The 20,133-nt window shown below is 41.6% G+C and overlaps 1 protein-coding gene across 16 annotated transcripts in view; it reads right to left on the bottom strand.

Moving 5' to 3' along the window:
- Positions 1-20,133, bottom strand: part of RALGPS1 (Ral GEF with PH domain and SH3 binding motif 1) — a 286,396-nt gene that overhangs the window by 223,410 nt on the left and 42,853 nt on the right. For all 16 annotated transcript variants that reach the window (XM_057499045.1, XM_057499050.1, XM_057499046.1 and 13 more), the window contains 2 exons: positions 18,409-18,530; positions 15,179-15,286 (listed from right to left, as the gene is read on the bottom strand). In XM_057499045.1, the coding sequence (XP_057355028.1) occupies positions 15,179-15,286; positions 18,409-18,465 (165 nt within the window). In that variant the 5' untranslated portion in view covers positions 18,466-18,530. The remainder of the gene's footprint in view (positions 1-15,178; positions 15,287-18,408; positions 18,531-20,133) is intronic.

Raw genomic sequence — 20,133 nt, 5'->3', positions numbered from 1 at the left:
CTGCATTTAGAATGCTCCCCCAACGCGTGGCTGTGCTCACAGAAAACAAGGTCATCAGCTCCAAAGTGTATGCCTGCTTCTCCCACTGCCACAGGGAAGCACACGTCTGGCAGTTTTAGAATCCTAGTCAAGGAAACGACTGATGGGATGTGACCTGCTCTGTTCTTTTTGGAAAGTAATCTGACAGAAACTCATGAAAACTTTTTCAATGTCAAACTTTCAAAAAAGTTGCAAGAATAATATATATTAGATGAACTCTACCACCTCTTACCTAGCTTCACTAATTGTTAACAGGTTGCCTCATTTGCTTTATCTCTATGTATGTAATTATATATACACTCCTTTCTCGGAACCACTTGAGAGTAAAATGCAGATATTATGACTCTTAGCTCCTAAATTCTTCAGCATGTTATTTCCCAAGAATAAAAGCATCCTCTTGCATAATGATAAAATTACTACATTCAGCAAATTTATCACTGGTACAAGAGTATTATATATACAGTCCACATTCAAAATTGGCTAATTATCCCAATATTGGTTTTATGGCAATTTTTTCTTGGTCCAGGATCAGGCATTGCACTCAGATATTATCTCCTAAACACTGAAACAAGCACACCATTGACAACAATCTCCATATCTACAGAAAGAAAAGCATTGGTATATACGGGGATTTTAGATACATTAGATAAAAATATATGTGTTTACAGTACCATTATTTGTAGTAGAAACAATCTGGAAATAACCTAAAAGGCCATCATAAGGGATTTATTGAAAAATATTGTGGTATATCCAGACTCTGGGATATTATGCAGCTATTAAAAATAGATCATTAAATCTACACATATTGACCTAAAAGGATGTCTATGATCTATTGATGATAAAGGCAAGTTCCAGCAATGCTTTCTGCTTTGCCTTCAGCCATCAGGGAGTAGAAGGACTGACAGCTAGTTGTAGTAAAAAAAAAAAAAAAATGAGGCCCCTTTAAATGATTTTAACTCTTTTCATTGTAAAATAACACACATTTACAGAAAACCGCATTAACGAAGCATAGTTTGATTACTTACTAAGGTGAACACCCTGTGACCACCACCCAGGTCAAGGAAGAGCCACCCCAATCAACAAATGAATGGACCAAAAATGTGGAATGCCCATACAATGAAATATTATTTGGCCTTAAAAAGGGAAGTAATTCTGACACTTGCCACAACATAGATGAACATTGAGGACATTACGTTTAGTGAAGTAAGCCAGACACAAAAGGGCAAATACTGCAAGATTCTACTTATATGAGGTTCCTAGAGTGGTCAAATCACAGAGGCAAAAAGGAGAATGGGGTTGAGCATATGAGGAATGGAGAGTTGTTTATGGGTACAGAGTGTGGGGTGTACAAGATAAAAAAAATTCTGGAGATAGGTTGCACAATAATTGAATGTACTTAACACACTGAACTGCACACTTAGAAATGGTTAAGATGGTAAATGTTATATTTCATATGGTTTACCACAGTTTTTCAAAGTCCCCTGGGAGTGCCTCCTTGCACCCCACCCCAATCACAATCCCTCTCTCCTGCCAAAAGAACCACTGTCCTGACTTTCCTCACGTTTCTTTATAATTTTAATGCCCAAGTGTGTATAACAAGCATTACAGTATTATCTCGCCTGCTTTTTAAAAAATTTGACGTGTATTTTCTAGGTTTTTAACCCACAGGTATTCTCTACATCCCTTTACTTTCCTTATAATGTATGTGCTGAAGAATCCAGGCCATTTGACCTACAGAGTTTCTCACGCTCATGGGTGCAGGGCACCGTATTCCTCTGTCCTTGTTATTTCCTGCAAATTAGCAGCTGGACCCAGGGACTGGATCAGACACAGGTCCGATCCCATTGACAGGAATGGAGGTGGTGCTACATTGTTTCATCAGGAGGCACATAATGTCTCTCTTGTGATGTTAGAGGCTGTTGGTGCTCAATGCTTAGATCCACCAATTCCATGGAGTTTATAAAATGATGCTATTCCAATTCTACCATTTTTTTTCCATTTATTAACTGAAATAGTTTAGTAGACAGACACTGCCCCACATCCACTACTTGGTACCCAATGCAGTGCAAAAGTGAAGGGCAGGAAATATACTGGATTTTCCCTTAAATTTCTCTGTTTTTGAAATGATAAATTGGTTCCCTGTCATCATCCAGGGATGACCTATTGTTTGATGGGGTTCCATTAATTGTAATTATTATCCTTTTGAAACTCAAACTGTCCCATCATTGGGCAGTGGGAGCTTCCTCTAGCCGGCTCCTGAGTCCTTGTGACATGAACCCTCGTGTCCCTGTGGCTTCTTCACTGATACTGGAAAGATGTACCGGGCTCTTGAATATTTCCTGTCCCAGACTTGTAATCCACCAGTTCTCCAGAAAGCCCTTGTTTCTTTTGGTGATACATGATATTTCAAGACCACAATCTGGAAATCAGAATGATACTCCCAATTCAAACTCAGGATCCCCCTTTTTTCCCTTAGTTATTTAATCTCTTCTACATTACATCTCCTTTCTTCCATATCAAAAATCCTGGTCTCAGGACACAGGGCATATAGGATCATAATATCCACAATTACTCACTTACTTTATCCTACATCATACACAAAACAGTCTCAGAATAACAATACTAATGCTACCACCATCAGTATAATTACTGAGAAAAGTTATGAAGTTTTTGCATATGTTCTCATCATTCTCTATGTTTTTATAGTTTATTTTATAATAGTCTCACTATCTATTATATGGGCATACAGCCACTACATACTCTACCCTCTCCCTTTTAATCCTCACTTAGTCTTAATTCTACAGTAACTGAATATTTGCTGCTCTCCACCAGTCTTTATAGTGATGTTTCTCTTATTATTCTTGTTGTCTGAAGTTGTCCTCCAGTAGATTCCTCAGGAAGAGCTCCCAGGAGTAATATTCTATGAAGCCTTACATGTTCATAATAGTTTGTGCCCTTTATACTTAAAAGTTGGTTTTTCTGGATATAAAATCTTTGGCTCCTATTTTTTTTCTCTTTCCTTGACTTGATTATGTTGCTCTATTTCCTTTTGGCAAAAAATTTTCTCTCAAAAAGATTGATGTTGACCTAATTTTAATTCTCTTAAGTCATTTACATTTGCCTTAATACCCAAAGGATTTTGTCTTTTCTTTTACTATCCAGTAGTTCACTAAGTATGTGTCTTTAGGATGAATTGCCAGCCTCATGATATGCTCTTTCAATAGGCAGTTTCAAATCTTTTGTGTGTGTGTGAAAATTTTCTTATAGTTTAAGTATTTGTTCAGTTCCCTTCCCTTTTTATTCTTTTCTTTCAGGGATTTCTATTATCTGTATGTTGTACTTCTTTGCCCATCATCAGTATTTGTCACCTTTTCTCAAAGTCTTATTATCTCTTTCTTCATTCATTTTGATCTTAAAAATTTCCTTCCTTAAGGCAAGTTCTGCTATGTCTACCTAATGTTCCAGTTCAACTTTCATTTCTAAAATAATTTTTCTATTACTTTCAATTTTTTCCTAAGTTCTAGCACTCATTTCTGAGATTCTATCTCCAATTTATGTTCATATCTTACAGCATGATCTTAATGGCTCAAGCTTATCTTGAACTAGGAAGTGACAGGTTTTATCTTTTTGTGGCATGTCTCTCTGGCTTTCAGTATCAATAGAGATTCTCTTCTTACTGTTTTTTCTTATAACTTTGAAAAAAATTGACCTTAATAATTTCTTACTGTTTATTTTTATGCAAAATTAGGTTTCCTGAACTTTTTAGAGGGGAACATAGTCCAGTGTAGTTTTTCTAAATTCAAATAGGTCTGCTTTTGGTTGTTTTCATGTAGTGTTCAGTTGCATTTCTTTCCCCCCAACCCCTCTCTATCTCACATACACACACATACTTTTATTTAGAGCTTTTTTCCTTTACATAATTTTCCCTATCCTGATCATTTTGATTCCACTCCCCTACTTAGTTTCTCTTTGGCATGGAGCCTTGTCCTGGAGGTGAGCCCAGGTGGTTCTCTAGGGACTAGTCCACAGATCTCTGCCACCCACCCAATGAGTGGCCAAAATCTCTCTCAGTTTTAGTTGCTGTTCTCACATTGACCTGCCAAGCTTTCCAGTGGATTCCTGTTGGAAGTTCTGGAGTTCCCCTCTATGCAGGTCTGTCAAAGGCTACAATGCTTACTTCTTTTCTCTTTTACAGATGCTGACACTCTGCAGGTCTTGTTGATACTGGTGGGGTGTACCCAGCCACTTTTTCGAGTTTGACAGGGATAACTTGTCACCTTGTTTTACTATAAATATTGCTCACTGATCTTGGGGTTTGCTTTCTGGTTGATCTGGATGTTTCTATGTGGGATTCAGCGAGAATAGAAACCTACGCTGCCCCTGCCATCTTCCTAGAACCATTTAAATCATTCTTTAAATGGACTTTTGTGTCTGACTTTTTCATTCTTTCATCCTATTAGACAGGAAACAAAAATACCAGGTGGTCTAGCTCAATTCTAACACCTCCCCAAAGTGCCACTTCCCCAGAGACCAAAGACCCCAGGGGACCTGGCATCATATCTAAGCTAAAGGCACATTGGCTCTGGCAGGGGCGGCCAAAGATTTAGCACCGCGCCCTCCAGGCACTCGCCACCCTTCCCCACAGTCTTCCCAGCCTCAGAAAGTTGACCCAGAAGGACAAGCAACACTGCAGAGTTGAGACTAGAAATCCAGGCCCCAAGTCTCACTCAGGAGTCCTGCTGCGCAGTGTTGGGCCAGGTGCAGCCTGATGCTCTGCCATTCTACATGGTGAACAACCATGAAAGGATTTTCAAACCTCATTATTGCTTCATTCCTTTCATGAAGCTAAAAAACACAACTCAAAACTACCACAAACAAGCAAAAGCAATTAGAGTAAGAAGAGAAGCCATCAGCCAGCAAGATCTATCAAGTCTTCTAAAGGAAAGGCACGCAGCTTTGCGGCTACTAAGCAGACTAGCACTGCACTGCTCAGCATGGTGGCTAAAGAGCATCTGAAAGGTTGCCAGCACTCTAAGTTTAAAATACACATTGAGTTCTGAAGACTTAGTTTGAAAACAGAACACAAAGTATCTCAGCTTTATGCTGCTTGCATGTCGACAAGATAGTATTTCAGGTATACTAAGTTAAAACATGTTTTTTAAAATAATTTCACTTCTTTTTTTTAATGTAGCTACTAGGAAATGTAAAATTGCATAGGTGGCTCAGATTACATTTCTTTTGGATAGCTCTGGTCTAGAATGTCAGAAGGCCCTGCTCTTGAATCCCACATAGATAGTGCCACACTATCTGTGCGAGGTGACTTTCCTCTCTACTGACTTGCTCATCAGTACACAGTAATGAACATACCTAGCTTATAAGGCTGTTGAGAAAAGTAAGTTAGCTAATTCATGTAAAACATTTAGCACAAGACCTAGACACAGCTGGTGTTAAAAATGAATGCTGCCCTTATTATTACATCCAGCATTAGGGGAATAATAAGGAAAGAAAGGCTTCAGACCTGGCTGTATAATGCAGGCAAAGAAATTAATGTCTCAGATCCTTAGTTTCTTTATTAGAAAATTGGGAGCTAATAATCTACCTTATCAGGCTGTTCTGAGGACTGAATTCTTTCAGGCAACATGTATTTACTGAGCACTTACTATGATATGGGCACGATTCTGGGTACTGGGTCTAGATTAACGAGCAAATCAGATGAAGTTTCTGTCCTTAGGGAGTTTGTATTTCAGTGGAGGGGCTACACCATAAAAAGTACTATTATATAATGTTATGTTGGGTAGTAGTAAGAGAGATGAAGAAAACAGAACAGGGTAAGGGAAGAGAAAGTGATGGAGAGATGCTGCTTCAGCCCATGAAAGTCCTCTTCAGGGACTGACACTTGAACAGAGGCAGAGACATGTACAGAAGAGCCCTTAGGACTGCAGGGCCCTGAGGCAGATGCCGGGTGAACTGGGGAAGAAAGAGGCAGCCAAAGCATAGCTGGGGGCAGGGAGATGAGGCCGAAGAGGAGGCCGGGAGGGACCACAGTGGGCTTGAAGACCTGGGAGGAACTTGGGTCTCACACCCATGTGATGGAGCCACTAGAGTTTCACACAGTTTTCAAAAGGATTCCTGGGACACACTGGAAGAGATGATGCACGTGGCGGGTTCAGCAGGCCTGGCACAAAGTAAGCGTGGGAGCCAATGACGTCAGAGCTACAACGTGGAGCCTGGTGAGGGCTGGAGGCGCCCTGGAGGGCACAAAACCTGTTACAGCAAGGGGGCCAGAGAAGAAGGGGGCCTGATGGGAAATGCTTCCATGTTCTACGGAGAAATACAATCTGGGACAGTGCCTGCATCCAGGCTCAAGGTCACTACAGAGCCAGCACACTCCCTCCAGCCTCCAAGTGCAAAGGGAAGAAACTGAGTCATGGCTGGATGTGGAGCCAGCTGGGCTCCACCATGGGAAACAGTCCTCAGCCAGACCCGCAGCAACATGCTGACTAAAGAGAAAACAACTTTTTAAAAAGGTGTGATTACGGGAGGGGCGGAAGATGGCGGCGTGAGTAGAGCAGCAGAAATCTCCTCCCAAAACCACATATATCTATGAAAATATAACAAAGACAACTCTTCCTAGAATAAAGACCAGAGGACATAGGACAATATCCAGACCACATCCGCACCTGAGAGAACCCAGCGCCTTGCGAAGGGGGTAAGATACAAGCCCCAGCCCCACGGGAGCCGAGCGCCCCTCCCCCCAGCTCCCAGCGGGAGAAGAATAGGCAGAGCGGGAGGGAGACGGAGCCCAGGACTGCCGAACACCCAGCCCCCGCCATCCGGGCCAGAGTGCAGACACAGTACGTGCCCAGGGGGCCCTGGATGCTAGGGAAACAGGGCAGCAAGAACAGTGAGCGGGCACCGGTGGCCTGGCACCAGAGGACACCAGAAAAACACACGACCATTTTTTTTTGTTTTTGTTTTTGTTTTTGTTTTGCTGTTTTGTTTTGGCGAGCGCTTTTTGGAAGTCTTAAAGGGATAGGGCCCCCAATACTAGGGAAACAGGGCAGCAAGACCGGTGAGCAGATGCCTGAGGCTGGCGCCGGAGAATAAAGAAAAAAGAGCGGCCACTTTTTTTTTTTTAATTTAAATTTTTTTTTTTTTTTTTTTTTTGTGGTCGTTGTTTTGTTTTGGCGGGTGCTTTTTGGAAGTCTTAAAGGGGCAGGGTGGGACACTTAATCCAGAGGTAGGGAATCCGGGGATCTCTGGGCACCCTAACCCCTGGGCTGCAGGGAGCAGGGAGGCCCCTTACGGAGAAAAATAGCCTCCAGGCTGCTCCCCCTCCAACGCGACTCCACCACTTTGGAGCAGAGGCCCGAGCCAGGCCACGCCCACAGCAACAGCGGAGATTAACTCCATAGCAGCCGGGCAGGAAGCAGAAGCCCTGTCTGCGCGCAGCTGCCCAGCACAAGCCACTAGAGGCCGCTGTTCTCCCAGGAGAGGAGGGCCACAAACCAACAAGAAAGGAAGTCCTTCCAGCCGTCACTCGTCCCAGCTCTGCAGACTATTCCTATCACCATGAAAAGGCAAAGCTACAGGCAGACAAAGATCACAGAGACAACACCAGAGAAGGAGACAGACCTAACCAGTCTTCCTGACAAAGAATTCAAAATAAGAATCATAAACATGCTGACAGAGATGCAGAGAAACACGCAAGAAAAATGGGATGAAGTCCGGAAGGAGATCACAGATGCCAGAAAGGAGATCGCAGAAATGAAACAAACTCTGGAAGGGTTTATAAGCAGAATGGATAGAATGCAAGAGGCCATTGATGGAATTGAAATCAGAGAACAGGAACGCATAGAAGCTGACATAGAGAGAGACAAAAGGATCTCCAGGAATGAAACAATGTTAAGAGAACTGTGTGACCAATCCAAAAGGAACAATATCCGTATTATAGGGGTTCCAGAAGAAGAAGAGAGAGGAAAAGAGATGGAAAGTATCTTAGAAGAAATAATTGCTGAAAACTTCCCCAAACTGGGGGAGGAAATAATCGAACAGACCACGGAAATACACAGAACCCCCAACAGAAAGGATCCAAGGAGGACAACACCAAGACACATAATAATTAAAATGGCAAAGATCAAGGACAAGGACAGAGTTCTAAAGGCAGCTAGAGAGAAAAAGGTCACCTATAAAGGAAAACCCATCAGGCTAACATCAGACTTCTCGACAGAAACCCTACAGGCCAGAAGAGAATGGCAATGATATATTTAATACAATGAAACAGAAGGGCCTTGAACCAAGGATACTGTATCCAGCACGACTATCATTCAAATATGACGGTGGGATTAAACAATTCCCAGACAAACAAAAGCTGAGGGAATTTGCTTCCCACAAACCACCTCTACAGAACATCTTACAGGGACTGCTCTAGATGGGAGCACTCCTAGAAAGAGCACAGCACAAAACACCCAACATATGAAGAATCGAGGAGGAGGAATAAGAAGGGAGAGAAGAAAAGAATCTCCAGACAGTGTATATAACAGCTCAATAAGTGAGCTAAGTTAGGCAGTAAGATACTAAAGAGGCTAACCTTGAACCTTTGGTAACCACAAATTTAAAGCCTGCAATGGCAATAAGTACATATCTTTCAATAGTCACCCTAAATGTTAATGGGCTGAATGCACCAATCAAAAGACATAGAGTAATAGAATGGATAAAAAAGCAGGATCCATCTATATGCTGCTTACAAGAAACTCAACTCAAACCCAAAGACATGTACAGACTAAAAGTCAAGGGATGGAAAAACATATTTCAAGCAAACAACAGCGAGAAGAAAGCAGGGGTTGCAGTACTAATATCAGACAAAATAGACTTCAAAACAAAGAAAGTAACAAGAGATAAAGAAGGACACTACATAATGATAAAGGGCTCAGTCCAACAAGAAGATATAACCATTCTAAATATATATGCACCCAACACAGGAGCACCAGCATATGTGAAACAAATACTAACAGAACTAAAGGGGGAAATAGACTGCAATGCATTCATTCTAGGAGACTTCAACACACCACTCACCCCAAAGGATAGATCCACTGGGCAGAAAATAAGTAAGGACACGGAAGCACTGAACAACACAGTAGAGCAGATGGACCTAATAGACATCTATAGAACTCTACATCCAAAAGCAACAGGATATACATTCTTCTCAAGTGCACATGGAACATTCTCCAGAATAGACCACATACTAGGCCACAAAAAGAGCCTCAGAAAATTCCAAAAGATTGAAATCCTACCAACCAACTTTTCAGACCACAAAGGCATAAAACTAGAAATAAACTGTACAAATAAAGCAAAGACGCTCACAAACACATGGAGGCTTAACAACACGCTCCTAAATAATCAATGGATCAATGACCAAATTAAAATGGAGATCCAGCAATATATGGAAACAAATGACAACAACAACACTAAGCCCCAACTTCTGTGGGACACAGCAAAAGCAGTCTTAAGAGGAAAGTATATAGCAACCCAAGCATATTTTAAAAAGGGAGAACAATTCCAAATGAATGATCTAAAGTCACAATTATCGAAATTGGAAAAAGAAGAACAAATGAGGCCTAAGGTCAGCAGAAGGAGGGACATTATAAAGATAAGAGAAGAAAAAATTAAATTGAGAAGAATAAAACAATAGCAAAAATCAGTGAAACCAAGGCTGGTTCTTCGAGAAAATAAACAAAATAGATAAGCCTCTAGCCAGACTTATTAAGAAGAAAAGAGAGTCAACATAAATCAACAGTATTAGATACGAGAAAGGAAAAATCACGACGGACCCCACAGAAATACAAAGAATTATTAGAGAATACTATGAAAACCTATATGCTAACAAGCTGGGAAACCTAGGAGAAATGGACAACTTCCTAGAAAAATACAACCTTCCACGATTGATCCAGAAAGAAACAGAAAATCTAAACAGACCAATTACCAGCAACGAAATTGAAGAGGTAATCAAAAAACTACCAAAGAACAAAACCCCCGGGCCAGATGGATTTACCTTGGAATTTTGTCAGACATACAGGGAAGACATAATACCCATTCTCCTTAGAGTTTTCCAAAAAAATAGAGGAGGAGGGGATACTCCCAAACTCATTCTATGAAGCTAACATCACCCTAATACCAAAACCAGGCAAAGACCCCACCAAAAAAGAAAACTACAGACCAATATCCCTGATGAACGTAGATGCAAAAATACTCAACAAAATATCAGCAAACCGAATTCAAAAATACATCAAAAGGATCATACACCATGACCAAGTGGGATTCATCCCAGGGATGCAAGGATGGTACAACATTCGAAAGTCCATCAACATCATCCACCACATCAACAAAAAGAAAGACAAAAACCACATGATCATCTCCATAGATGCTGAAAAAGCATTTGACAAAGTTCAACATCCATTCATGATAAAAACTCTCAGCAAAATGGGAATAGAGGGCAAGTACCTCAACATAATAAAGGCCATCTATGATAAACCCACAGCCAACATTATATTGAACAGCGAGAAGCTGAAAGCATTTCCTCTGAGATCGGGAACTAGACAGGGATGCCCACTCTCTCCACTGTTATTTAACATAGTACTGGAGGTCCTAGCCACGGCAATCAGACAAAACAAAGAAATACAAGGAATCCAGATTGGTAAAGAAGAAGTTAAACTGTCACTATTTGCAAATGACATGATACTGTACATAAAAAACCCTAAAGACTCCACCCCAAAACTACTAGAACTGATATCGGAATACAGCAAAGTTGCAGGATACAAAATCAACACACAGAAATCTGTGGCTTTCCTATACACTAACAATGAACCAACAGAAAGAGAAATCAGGAAAACAACTCCATTCACAATTGCATCAAAAAAAATAAAATACCTAGGAATAAACCTAACCAAGGAAGTGAAAGACTTATACTCTGAAAACTACAAGTCACTCTTAAGAGAAATTAAAGGGGACACTAACAGATGGAAACTCATCCCATGCTCGTGGCTAGGAAGAATTAATATCGTCAAAATGGCCATCCTGCCCAAAGCAATATACAGATTTGATGCAATCCCTATGAAACTACCAGCAACATTCTTCAATGAACTGGAACAAATAATTCAAAAATGCATATGGAAACACCAAAGACCCCGAATAGCCAAAGCAATCCTGAAAAAGAAGAATAAAGTAGGGGGGATCTCACTCCCCAACTTCAAGCTCTACTATAAAGCCATAGTAATCAAGACAATTTGGTACTGGCACAAGAGCAGAGCCACAGACCAATGGAACAGACTAGAAAATCCAGACATTAACCCAGATATATATGGTCAATTAATATTTGATAAAGGAGCCATGGACATACAATGGCGAAATGACAGTCTCTTCAACAGGTGGTGCTGGCAAAACTGGACAGCTACATGTAGGAGAATGAAACTAGACCATTGTCTAACCCCATATACAAAAGTAAACTCAACATGGATCAAAGACCTGAATGTAAGTCATGAAACCATTAAACTCTTGGAAGAAAACATAGGCAAAAACCTCTTAGACATAAACATGAGTGACCTCTTCTTGAACATATCTCCCCGGGCAAGGAAAACAACAGCAAAAATGAACAAGTGGGACTACATTAAGCTGAAAAGCTTCTGTACAGCAAAAGACACCATCAATAGAACAAAAAGGAACCCTACAGTATGGGAGAATATATTTGAAAATGACAGATCTGATAAAGGCTTAATGTCTAGAATATATAAAGAGCTCACATGCCTCAACAAACAAAAAACAAATAACCCAATTAAAAAATGGGGAGAGGAACTGAACAGACAGTTCTCCAAAAAAGAAATACAGATGGCCAACAGACACATGAAAAGATGCTCCACATCGCTAATTATCAGAGAAATGCAAATTAAAACTACAATGAGGTATCACCTCACACCAGTAAGGATCGCCACCATCCAAAAGACAAACAACAACAAATGTTGGCAAGGCTGTGGAGAAAGGGGAACCCTCCTACACTGCTGGTGGGAATGTAAATTAGTTCAACCATTGTGGAAAGCAGTATGGAGGTACATCAAAATGCTCAAAACAGACTTACCATTTGACCCAGGAATTGCACTCCTAGGAATTTACCCTAAGAATGCAGCAATCAAGTATGAGAAAGACCAATGCACCCCTATGTTTATCGCAGCACTATTTACAATAGCCAAGAATTGGAAGCAACCTAAATGTCCATCAGTAGATGAATGGATAAAGAAGATGTGGTACATATACACAATGGAATACTACTCAGCCATAAGAAAAGGGCAAATCCAACCATTTGCAGCAACATGGATGGAGCTGGAGGGTATTATGCTCAGTGAAACAAGCCAAGCGGAGAAAGAGAAATACCAAATGATTTCACTTATCTGTGGAATATAAGAACAAAGGAAAAACTGAAGGAACAAAACAGCAGCAGAATCACAGAACTCAACAATGGACTAACAGGTACCAAAGGGAAAGGGACTGGGGAGGATGGGTGGGTAGGGAGGGATAAGGGGGGGAGAAGTAGGGGGGTATTAAGATTAGCATGCATGGGGGGGTAGGAGAAAAGGGAGGGCTGTACAACACAGAGAAGGCAAGTAGTGATTCTACAACATTTTGCTATGCTGATGGACAGTGACTGTAAAGGGGTTTATAGGGGAGACCTGGTATAGGGGAGAGCCTAGTAAACAAAGTATTCGTCATGTAAGTGTAGATTAATGATTAAAAAAAAAAGCAGTTCCTGTGTGGTAACCTCCAATGAGTTCTACACAAGAGTATAAAGGGCATATAAAAGTATAGGCAAAGGGTCTGTTTGTGTTTATACAGAGGATCAAAGCCTAATTGGGCTACCCCGAAAATGAACTAAGATACGATATGAAAAAGAACTTCCAACATCAGCACTCTCTGGAAGACTCATGCCAGAAGATGATCACCAAAAAACCCCAACAAAGATCCACGCACTGCTACAGCTGTAGATGCACTCATCCCACCAGCTCCTGGACTTGCCATGGGAATGAAGGAGATATCTAAGCTGACCTGTGCATACAGTAAAACAACAAATTTGACTGGACCTATACTGTTGGAACTCAGCCAAGAATTAGGAGAAGTGCAAATTGTAGCGCTCCAAAATCTTACAACTACAGACTATTTACTGTTAAAAGAACATATGGGATGTGAACAGTCCCCAGGAATGGGTTGTTTTAATTTGTCTGATTTCTCTCAGACTGTTCAAGTTCAGTTGGACAATATCCACCATATCATATATAAGTTTTCACAAATGCCTAAGGTGCCTAACTGGTTTTCTTGGTTTCACTGGAGATGGCTGGTAATTACAGGTATGCTTTGGTTACGTAACTGTACTCCTATTATGTTAATGTGTGTGCACAATTTACTTAGTAGTTTAAAAACTATACATGCTGAAGTTACTCTACAAGAAGATATGTCAAAGAAATAATCCATCTTCCCATGTTTTCTTCCGCCTGCTACTTCTATAGCTTTTCTTCTTCCTTCCTAATTACAACCCTTAAATAGAATTCGTGCCTCATATCGAATTTACCGAGTATCATAATTCTTCCAAGTGGTAAAGATACCTCAAGACAAATGCTGGGCATAGAAGCTACAGGGCATAAATATGCAAAGAAGTAAAAAGCTAACCATTTCAAACAATAAGGCTTCTCTCTCACTTACCAGCTTTACATTTCCCTGTATGGCCCCGGAAGATGACTGGTTAGCCAGAGACGGGTAAGATTCCTCAAGGGAGGAACAACCTAAGACAGGCACAGTCGCAGGGGGGCCATCAGGTGAGAAATTGGGGATCAACAGAGGCGAGGCTTAGAATCTCACCCCCCCATTCTGAGAGAAATCTTCTGCATCCGTGGATGTTTTATTGCCCTTGTCTAGCTTGGATTAACACATAGTCTATAGGCACACACTTGATCATCTACATTTGCTCTCTTACAACACTAAACTAGGTTTTCTACCTTTATCTTGTATCTACCTACCACTTCAGCATTTTATTAAAAATAATAATAATAAAGAGAAAAATGTCATATCCACATATAAATCAAGTATAAAAATCAAATGAGTATTCATATTTGAACTGACTGTTTATAGTTCATAATGCATGAGCAAAACCGAAGGTTTCTGTGATGACTGCCCTTGTACTGTTCACTATGTAACTTATTCATTATGTAAGAATTTGTTCTCCATGTAAGAACTTGTTTGTTATGCCTCAGAAGATTGGAGACTGATGAAAATTAGGCTTGGGGTGGATTAATGATTGTGCATTGAGCACTGACTCCTCTATACAGAATTTTATTGTTGTTAACAACCATTTGATCAATAAATATGAGAGATGCCCTCACAAAAAAAAAAAAAAAAAAAAAAAGTACACACTTCCAATGGTAAAATAATAAGTAACCGGGATGTAATGAATATAGTCAAGATATTGTAACAGCTTGGTATGGTGATAGCTGGTACCTAGAATTGTCATGTATATAAATGTTGAATCACTATGTTGTACACCTGAAACTAATGTAATGTAATACCGTGTGTCAACTACCCTTCAATAAAAAAATAATTATCTAAAATAATAAATAAATTAATTAATTAAAAGGTGTGATTACAAAAATTGCCCAAGTAAAATTATCTTTGTAGAAAATAGTCATTGTAAAAACACAGGAAGTACAAAAACATTAAACTCCAATTACCTAGAATCCTACAACCAGAAACTACAACCAGTAAACAGTATGTTTAGTTGCATATATCCAGGTATTTATGGATATGTAAACATCAAATCTAGACTTTTTAATGTAAATATGTGTGTGCTGTACATGCTCTTTAGAAAACGGCATTATTCTCCATAAATTGTGCTAGAAACTGCTCCTTTCACTTACTATTCAAGGTGGTTCATTTCTAAATTGACGGTATCCTTTTTAATGTGCATGGTTTTGCATAAAGAATACTTTATTCAACAATCCCCTACCGTTGGGTATATGGGGGTTACTAACCTGAGCAAAAAGCCCTGAGCGTCACCCTCTCTAGTGCCCGTGTGGTGCCCAGCCACCCCCTCAGCTCTGTTACTTACAGCAAATTCCTCGGGAGTCACTTTCAAGACGTCGAAGACAACGGCGTCGTAGCTCTTGCTGGCATAGTCGCAGCTCTGGCCCTCCAGAGAGTCTGAGCTGCTGCTGCCCTAGGGAGGGACGGGAGACACGGCGCCGCCTGAGCAGTCTGCGGCCTCCAGAACCGCTGACTCCCAAATCTCCGACACGAGGCCGCAAGAGCGACAGTGTACAAAGGCACAGCTTCTGCTGCTGGCGCTTGGCGCTACCCCAGGCTCGCTGTGAAGCACTTCATATGTATGACCTCATTTAATCCTCACAGGAACTCTCTGAGCGCGCACTATCATTATTCCCCCTTTACTCAGCAGGAAGGAGAGGCGATGTTACTTCCCCAGGGTATCTCAGCTAGGAAACTAGAGCCCACAGGTGAACCTAGTTCTGCAGCTACCTGACCCCAGAGCGCATGCCCTCACGCACTACTCTCAACTGCTTCCAACTGGCTGTGTAGAGGTGGCTGGAAAGATAAGCCCAGCTTCCTTCAGGGAGAACAGGCCTTCACACCTCCGGAGGCCTGAGGAGATCATCTGTTTTGTTACATCTTGCAAACATTACCTAGTTTCACCTTTTTTTCTACTTGAAGTCATGGCAGGAAATTTCATGTATGGACCAGTTGAAATACAAAGCCTATTAGCTGAGGAGGTGAGAGGTAACCAGTTGGCTTTGGAGAAAACTGTATTTAGCAGAGTCCCTTGTTAAGAAGAACGTATGAGTCCTACATGTAAGAAAAAAGGTAGCCCACAAAAGAGCAGGTTAAAACCCCCAGTGTGGCCAGTTTCATGAAACCCAACACTGTGATGCTCCCAGAATGCTGAAAACACCTTCTTTTTTATTTTAATTTCATCAGATTCTACTTTGGGGAACCAGTTGAGCTTACCACCCAAAAATTGCACCCCATTCATAAATGGTTTTACTTGTTTCAACCCATGAAGGGGGATTTTGTGGTTTCCATTAACCTCAACATCTTGGACTGGGACTTAGAGAATATGCTTTTATTAATTCTTCTTATTTCACTCTTTCCAAAATGGCTCTATCTGGAAAAACTTTGCAATCTTACTGGAAACTAGAGTGTTTTTAGGCCAGTGAGGGCAATTAATAGTCAACAACTGAAAACGTGAGGTTAAAAGGAGGAGTGGAAACTTGAACCTGCAGATTCCAGTAGGCCCATGTCATCTGAAGGCTTTACAAATGAGGCTGTTACACCAAAGCTCTGAAACGGGCTTAGAAGTGGTGTGTGCAGTGTGAGCGGCTCTAAAGCCAGACAGGCCTGGTGAAAGTGCCAGCCCCACACACTGCTGTCTGACCTCAGGTAAGCTGTTCCTTGAACTGAATCTCAGTTATCACCTGTGAAATGGCACTACCAGAACCTACTCCCAGGTTGTGTTTGGGTTATACACAGTGAAGTTCTACAAAGCAACTGGCAGCATGCCCCTCCAAAGGAGATGCCCATTCAAGGGTGGCCTGGCAGGCTCAGGCATGAGTATTTTTAAAGTCCTATAGGTGATGGGACAATCTCCCCTGAGGAGGATCTGTGTTAAAAGACTGATCCTGAATGCCTCTAAACTGACAGTCTACTCTGCTCCACAGTCTTATTCAGAGACGCTGAACAGACGATTGCCTATAAATCACTCTGCACTTCCAGAAAGCAGATGGGATGGGGTGACGGGGCTGGTTTTCTTCAAGACAGTGTAGTGTCATCATGATCCGCACCACTGGCTGACAGTCACCAAGGCCTGGCTTGGAATCTCCACCCATAACTGACCAGCTGTGTGGCTTAAGTCAATTTATTCCCTCCACCCTGTCAGTTTCCTCACCTCCAGGTTCCAGGTGAAGCAACAGGACATACCTGATAGGGTTACTGTGAGGATTAAGGGAGATGATGTCTGAGGAATGTGCAAAAATGGGCCTGGCACAGAGTAAGCACTACATTATGGGTGTCTACGTGTATAAATGTGTCACCCAGTCCCCAAAGCATACAGAGCACCTCCATTATACGTGTATTTATTCATTCATTCATTCAACAGATATTTATCGAGCACTTACCATGTTCCAGATACACTATATGTACATATGTGTATATATATACATATGTATAAATATATACAGAATATATATGTGCAAATGTGTGCACAGATGTATATATATACAAGCATATATACACACACAGACGAGAAATGAAAGAAGTTTTACTCTAAATGGAGTACAAATTGTAAATGTGAATAAAGTCCGATTCCTCTAGTTATCAGAGTCCATTCCTGGGATTTCAGGTTTTATAACTTTTCCTGTAACACCCCATTGCTTCTGCCCCAAACACACATGCTCATAGAAGTGGCCTTATTTAATGAAAATTTGCCCCAGATACATTAATTGGTGGTGGTAGAGTGGTGGTGGGGGTGGTGATGATGGTGCAGTAACATTATTTAAACCTACATTTGTGCCATCGGGGAATTGTAAAAGGTACCCACAAGTCTGCTTTCAGAACCAGAGATCAAAATAAGGAATTTTTTTTGAAAGGTTTATATAAATGAATTGGTTGCTGTGAATTTCTAGCAGATTACACAGGATCGTTTCAAAAGGCCAGCCAGACTACGAGGGCCTTGTGAGCTCAGAATGCTGAGCGCTCCCTTGCCAGCTGTTGCAGGAGCCAGGCATTACGCATTCAACATGGTGGCACCCCGGGGTCTCAGATGACACCCACTCCTCCTGCATGCCTCTTTTCCATTACAGAACCTGGAGAGCAAACTCCCAAACCCCCAGGCCACTCTCAGACCACCAGTCCTTAGAGCCATCTCCTACTGAGCAAGGTAAATAAGAGCCCAGGGCCAGTTGGAATCACTTCTGTCTGACTTCATTCTGGAATGTGTGACTTACTTAATAAGCAGCGGCTTTTCTTGGGAAAGGTCTGATCCCTTCTTGACACCAAAATGGAATGCGGCACTTGCTACAACTGGACGGGGCAGGTATTTGTTTTTTTTTTTTTAAGATAACAACGTCAGAAAACACACTGATCCTCAGGGCTGAACACCTCCCAAAGCTCATGCTTGGCATGGCCAAGAGCCTCAGGAGTGCTCAGAATGCTGGCATTCATGGAGTCCTGCAGCCTTGCTGTCCAGGACTGTCCCAGCTGGGCCTGGGTCAGCTGAAAGGAGCCCCCCGCCCTGCCCCTCCACGGTCCCAATCCTTGCAGTCTCTGTACCTGCGGAGTGGGGGAGGTGACCAACACGCTAGCCATCAGACCATTCCTCTTGTCCATAGTCTCCGGGCCACGGGGAGCTTCAGGGCAGACTCTGTCGGTGACATAACCTATCTGGAGAAGTCCTGCAAGGCAAAGGGGCTCATAAAAACCAGCCTTCAAAACCAACTTAATCCCCTCCCCGGGGAGGAAGTTCTGCTGGTCCTCAGCAGATGAGCCCAGAGGAGACCTTTAAAGAAAGGTTATAAGCTGGTGGCCTCCAGGCTAAATATGGCCCACAGATGTGGTTTGTTGGGCTTGTATAGGTTTTCATATTTTTTTAATCAATCATCAATGTTTAAAAATTGGAAGGTTTCACAAAGAATTCTGGATTCCCACAGAATGCGGGATTGAGCCCACATTCCTGCATGACAGCCATTCGCTGGGCTGTGCAGTGGCTGCCCCTCATCCTGGAGCCAGCGCCTTTTAGACCTGCCTGGCCTGAGCAACCATCCTGGTACATGCCTGGCTCTTGCAGGCACTAAAGTTTGGGACATTTGTTTTATTTATTTATTTACTTACTTACTTTTATTTTTTATTTTTTATTAAGGTATTATTGATACACACTCCTATGAAGGTTTCACATGAAAAATCAATGCGGTTACTACATTCACCCATGTTATCTATCGTGTCCCCACCCATACCCCAATGCAGTCACTGCCCAACAGTATAGTAAGAAGCCAGGGAGTCACTATTTGCCTTTTCTGTGCTACACTGTCTTCCCCATGATCCCCCACACACCATGTGTGCCAATCATAATACCTCTCATTCCCCTTTTCCCTCCCTCCCCGCCCCCTCCCCTTTGGTAACTGCTACTCCCTTCTTGGAGTCTGTGAGTCTGTTGCTGTTTTGTTCCTTCAGTTTTGCTTCATTGTTATACTCCACAAATGAGGGAAATCATTTGATACTTGTCTTTCTTGGCAAGGCTTATTTCACTGAGCATAATATCCTCCAGCTCCACCCATGTTCTTGCAAATGGTAAGATTTGGTTCTTTCTTATGGCTGAATAGTATTCCATTGTGTATATGTACCACCTCTTCTTTATCCATTCATCTACTGATGGGCACTTAGGTTGCTTTCATATCTTGGCTATTGTAAATAGTGCTGCAATAAACATAGGGGTGCATATGTTTTTTTGAATCTGAGAAATTATATTCTTTGGGTGAATTCCTAGGAAAGGAATTCCCAGGTCAAATGGTATTTCTATTTTTAGTTTTCTGAGGAACCTCCATATTGCTTTCCACAATGGTTGAACTAGTTTACATTCCCACCAGCACTGTAGGCTTCTCCTTTCTACCCATCCTTGCCAGTATTTGTTGGTCTTAGTCTTTTCAATGCTGGCCATCCTAACTGCTGTGAGGTGATAGCTCATTGTGATTTTTATTTGCATTTCCCTGATGATTAGTGATGTGGAACATCTTTTCATGTGCCTGTTGGCCATCCGAATTTCTTCTTTGGAGAAGTATCTGTGCATATCCTCTGCCCATTTCTTAACCGGGTTATTTGCTTTTTGGGTGTTGAGGCATGTGAGTTCTTTATATATTTTGGATGTTAATCCCTTGTCGGATATGTCATTTACAAATATATTCTCCCATACTGTAGGATGCCTTTTTGTTCTGCTGATGGTGTCCTTTGCTGTACAGAAGCTTTTTAGCTTGATGTGTTCATTTTTTATTTTGCTTCCCTTGC

This window comes from Manis pentadactyla, chromosome 3 (assembly GCF_030020395.1).
Source record: "Manis pentadactyla isolate mManPen7 chromosome 3, mManPen7.hap1, whole genome shotgun sequence".
Taxonomy (NCBI): domain Eukaryota; kingdom Metazoa; phylum Chordata; class Mammalia; order Pholidota; family Manidae; genus Manis; species Manis pentadactyla.
The sequence above is the reverse complement of the archived record's forward strand: the minus strand, read 5'-3'. Positions and strand labels throughout refer to the sequence as shown.